General features: G+C 32.5%; 1 protein-coding gene across 1 annotated transcript in view; it reads right to left on the reverse strand.

The window, feature by feature from the left end:
• Positions 1 to 4,127: 4,127 nt before the first annotated feature.
• The window catches only part of LOC117111054 (high-affinity choline transporter 1-like), a 16,162-nt gene continuing 14,948 nt past the window's right edge, over positions 4,128 to 5,341 (reverse strand). Inside the window, exon 9 of the mRNA XM_033253937.1 lies at positions 4,128 to 4,934. Coding sequence (XP_033109828.1) covers positions 4,840 to 4,934 — 95 coding nt within the window. The 3' untranslated portion in view covers positions 4,128 to 4,839. The remainder of the gene's footprint in view (positions 4,935 to 5,341) is intronic.

Below are 5,341 nucleotides of genomic sequence, written 5' to 3' on the forward strand. Positions count from 1 at the left end.
CTGATCTCTATAACAAAAAAAAAATGTATCGATGTAACTTGGGTTGTCCGTATGAAAACACAATAATCTGTTTCTTCTGTTCTGTGTAAGATTGAGTTATTTTTTCTATTGTGCATAATTTTGTATATTTTGTGGTCAGTATATAAAATTTAGTTAAGATGTTTTTGTTTTTGGATGCACCACTCGGAAAAGAGCGAGTGCCATTGATTTTAAATTCCCAATAAAACTGTAAACTGTAACGAAATAAATTTTAATTTATATGCTTTGGGACGCTGCCAACACACAAGAACCAACAAAGTATGAGAATCATATTCACAACTAGAAACACTATAATACCTTCAGCATAATACCACAAAACAATGTTTAAAGGAGTTCATCCAAGATTCTGCTTTAAAAAGCACTACCTAAATAAGTCTGGAAATAACCCAAATCATTTGTCAACCAGGAAGTTAAATACAGATGAATTGTAATGTGTTGTTCCGTATTGCAAAACAAAATCAAAACTAAAATTTCTATTAAACATGTAAGGTTTTGTTGTAATCACTCCTTTGTTAATACGTTGTACGTTTTTTTGGTTTGTAAACTTATATCAATTTATCTCTAATATTCTTATAATATTATTTTAGAGTAATCTGTGTTTTTGTTTACTTGTGCTAATTGGTTGTTTTAGATTAAACACTGTGCAAAGAAATATATTCCATAGCAATAAAAACTATTGCGACCATGTCTACATAAGTTGCGTATGTTATAGGCTACATTTTGTAATAAATTAAAGAACATTACAAATACATTTTTTGATACTTAACTGACGGCTTAAAAAAATTACAAACCAATGTTAAAAGGGGTTCATTCACTTTAATATTTTTATAATATAATTTTAGGGCAACCTGTGTTTTTTTTTCTTGTGTTTTAATTGTACTTTTTACGAGTCTTCACAAGCGAAACTATGTTATACTGCAGAAAAGCGTAGTTCCTAAGTAAATAACTTTAAAGTTCTGACTATTTCAGTGCTGTGTAGTTATAGGTCTTTTCTGTCTGCCAACGTTCTTATTTTGTAACGATGACCATTAAGCTGCAATCGCGTTAATACATTTAGAATTTTATTTAAAAGAATGATTACATAGGTCTAACCACATTACTATTAGGGTATTGTCAATAATTGGAAATAACGTAACTGAAAACACTAGTCACTTAACTTGCATGACCAAATTTTAGAAATAATCAGCACTCCACTATAGTATTTGATCTCCGCATAAGCTATAATAGGCTCAGGTCGACACGGGACTCAACTCAACACAACTCAACTGGTTGACATGAGCGCTCCGCGCAACTGAAAGGAACTAACATTTGCGCAAATTTGTCAAGTTGAGTTAAGTTGAGTTGAATTCCTTTCAGTTGCCCATGTTCTACTTTTTGTGGAACTGAAAGGAACTGGAAAAAAGCGCGATAAAAAACATTGATTCGGAACTGAAAAGAACTGAGAAAACGTTGATCATGATATGAATCGTAATGAACATGCATTAACTGAAAAAAAAAATTATGATACATGTTGTTTTGTTGGATGACTGTTTATGCTACAGTCTCCTAGGCTAGACATTTTAAAATATAAAGATAAACTAAAGGCACATTTACAATAAAAATGTTAATACAATGCGTAGGCCTAGATAGCATGTGAACCTACACCATAAAGTAAATTAGGGCCATTATCATGCCATTGTTAACTACTAAACAGTAAAAAGTAAAACAATAATATTTAGTTCGGGTCGTTGAGTTAAAACATTAACGGTTAAATGTATTTACGTTCAGTCATAATGCATTTCCCCTGTAATTATCAACTAATCTTTCATAAATTTTAGTTTTATGTTGACTTTTTAAATTCTTTGAGCCTTCTTTTAATACTTTATTTATTTTTTTTAATTTTTGTATAATAACTTTCGGCCCCCTCTAACCCTTTCTTTCGAACATTTCTGGATCCGCCCCTGCAGATACTTCATAAAAGTGGAAGTAATCGAGCAAATGTTTCCCAGAAACTCCTTTTGAAATAAATCATAAAGCACATTTAAAAAAATAAAAAAAAAGTAGATAAACTTTAAAAAATAATTTTATTATAGAGTATTTGAATATACTACACGTTTTAATACAAACAATTATGTTTGCAGTTGATGAGATTTCGTGCGGAAAAGGTCACTTCCTTTCAGTTGCCGGTCGACATGAGTGAAGTTCCTTTCAGTTGCACAAAGTTGACATGAGCTTAGTTCCGTTCAGCTCCTTCCAGTTGCGCGGGCGCTCATGTCGACCAGTTGAGTTCCTTTTAGTTCCGTGTCGACCTGAGCTTGCCTTTAAGAAGAATCCACAAGTTTGAAAAAAAAAATGGCCCAAACGGGTATATATCAATAGTGTAGTGGAGTTAGAACATTAATTATTACATACCTTTACAATGTCAATTTTATTTCAGTTCACTGCAGTGAGAAGTTCAAGAAAGTGTCTTTCATCTATATCTACATGTAGGCCCTTACGTTTTACTTTGTCTACCTGAGGCATTCGATATTATTTTTACATACAAGGATAGAATTAATACGGACAATTCATTTAGGAATAATCCAAATCCAATGAATTACAATGGCTTGTCAATAAACTTGGATAGAATGCTGCACTGGCGACGACATCGCATATCTAGTTCAGAGTGTCTGAGTCACAAGCGCAGGATATTCGTAATTCGAAAAATAAAATAATATTATGTAACGGAGATGGTTTTAAATGCGTTAGGCCAATTAGGCCAATTTTTCATTAATATCTACAGATATTCGCTATTTTTGCTAATTATAATAGTTTTCATTGTTCTTTGTTTTGTTAATTTACTAAATTTGTGTTAATGATGTAGTTGTTGAATTTGTGTTTATGTAAGATAAAAATTTCCAACACGAACAGTATTTTACCTGTATGCATTTGACGGGCGAATGAACAATATTCCAATAAAGCAAACACATAAATGTTCAAGGACGTCTTGAGTGGACTGGTATAACAAATGGTCATCTATGTGAACAATTCTGATTGGTAGGTAGATTGTTTGATAGCTTTGGTTAAAATAAATCAAATAATTTGCAGAAAAAAACTACAGTGTAAAAACATGTGCATTTTTGGGACACGTGTGTTAACTGGACATGCGTGTATTCCTAACACTGTTCTGATTTGTCAGTTGTTAAGCGCGATTGACATTCCGAAAATATCCAGTGTCCTGACAGAACATTGGGCCTAAAACTATAAATTGTTTGTTTGCCATTTATTGCTGAAAATTGTAGGAGGGGCGGGCGCATAAAGTTTTTTTCTTTTCCTGCCACCAAAATTAACATGATTTGCAATGCTTGCAACTAAGCCTGTCTCACTGTTTGTTTTTCAAAAGGGTATTAATCAATCGATTTTTTGCAATGAATTTAGGCCTAAAATGGCGATACCTTACATCAGACACCAAATTTAGACAACTTCCATGTGCAAAATGGAGAAAAATAAAGATCACTTTTTAAAATTTGTGAACAAAAATAAAAAAAAAAACTTATTTAAAAACGCCGCCCCTTTTTTTCCATGAGCTAGGGACAGGCGTTGAAAACATTTTTTTATGCCTTATTAGGCCAAATAAAATAAATTGTTTGTTTGCCCTTCTTTAAAAAAAATTATAAATAGGGGCCGGTGGAAAAAGGTTTTTTTTAAATTTACTTTTTGTTTTTAAATACTCATCAGATGGAATAAAAGTAACCCACAGATACCTAGAATGGGCATCTGGCAAAAAATTAAGATAAATTCACTCACATTCTCTTTAATTTGTAAAAGAAAAAGCTAAAAAAAAAAGAGTTATTATTTTTTTTATTTTTTTGGTTTTTCCGCCCTTATTTTTTTCAGTGAGTTAGGGGCAGGTGGAGGAGGGCAAACACACTTTTTTGGCCTTATGAAACCAAAATACATTTTTAAGGGGTGGGACTTAGCCGAAAGGTAAATTGTTGGTTCATTACTGTCATACGAGGGTTGATATGAAGAGCTACCACTACTTGTTTAAATAGATGTTGGTTATTCGTCGTCATACAATTAAAATAAAATATATACTATGAAGAATATGAAAACCAGTACCAAATAAATTATTATTTCAAGGTAGTGTATTTTTATTAATAATTCACTAAGTGTTTCATGCGCTCCAAACAACTCTTAACATTGTAATAAGCAATCGACTACGAAAATATCGACAAAATAGGCTAATTATTTGGACCTACAGATTGATATAAACAGAGCATCTACGTTGCTCACTAAGCGCTGTTAGTCTGGAGCATGTGTTCTGTTGATATATAAATAGTGTATTCAAAAAATGTATTTTAAGCATACATTATGAGAAACGTTCGCCTATTTATTTCGGATAGATCTGCATACAACATACTACAATGAAATCAAAACATTAGCTGTAGGTTATAATAGTCGCGAATTAATTACTTAACGCAAAGGAATGAGCTAATTGGAGCCCTTTGTAGTAGCCCTTGGAATTGTGTGGTAGGATGTGGACACTTGACTTACAATGAATCGAGCTTGCTGATGCGAGTGGTAGGCCCCCCGACCAGCGGATGGTTTGCGCGACTCCCTGGAGACATGTGACCCCTGCAAAAATTATTCTTAACAGTACGACTTTGACACTAACAATTTAAAAACCATTGATTTATAGTCTGAGACATGTTATTCTAATGTAATATTACGTGTGTGTTTTGAAGAATGGTGATTCCATTTTTAGGCCTACACCGAAAAGTACATCTCCAACAATACAATGTTTAGCATTTATCATGGTGACGTAAGTACTTTATAACTTTAGGATTCAATCACCGCACCAGGGTTATCCAATCCAGCCTTGACTTCAGACTCTTTTGATAAACCGTCATAATCTTGTACTTCTGTGTCAAAATCTGTGAAGATAAAATGCCGAATAAAACATGTTAAACAAAATGCTTAATTGTGTCTTCACGGGTTTAAGTCGAATTGGTTTCATGCAATGTGCGTTCATAATTTTAACAGTAGGTAAGCATTGTATGTTCTATAGGAAGTTAATTTGTTAAAACTTAGTAAAACTTTAATAATAAATAGACCTAAACTCAACTTCATATGGAGAGTTTCTTATAACCTCATACTCACACAAAGTTTCCAAATAGTACTTAGGATAGGAATATAGAATATAGGAGCATAGAAGTATTTTGGTTCGAATCACATCAAGGAGAAGAAACAAGATGAAACAATTTGAACCTAATACTTATCTAATCCATAATAAATTGTAAATAAGTGGAAATACTCAATTCTATTTTCTACACTGACAGGG

Source organism: Anneissia japonica, unplaced genomic scaffold (assembly GCF_011630105.1).
Source record: "Anneissia japonica isolate Jap-2015-1 unplaced genomic scaffold, ASM1163010v1 scaffold573_len2283161_cov171, whole genome shotgun sequence".
Taxonomy (NCBI): Eukaryota; Metazoa; Echinodermata; class Crinoidea; order Comatulida; family Comatulidae; genus Anneissia; species Anneissia japonica.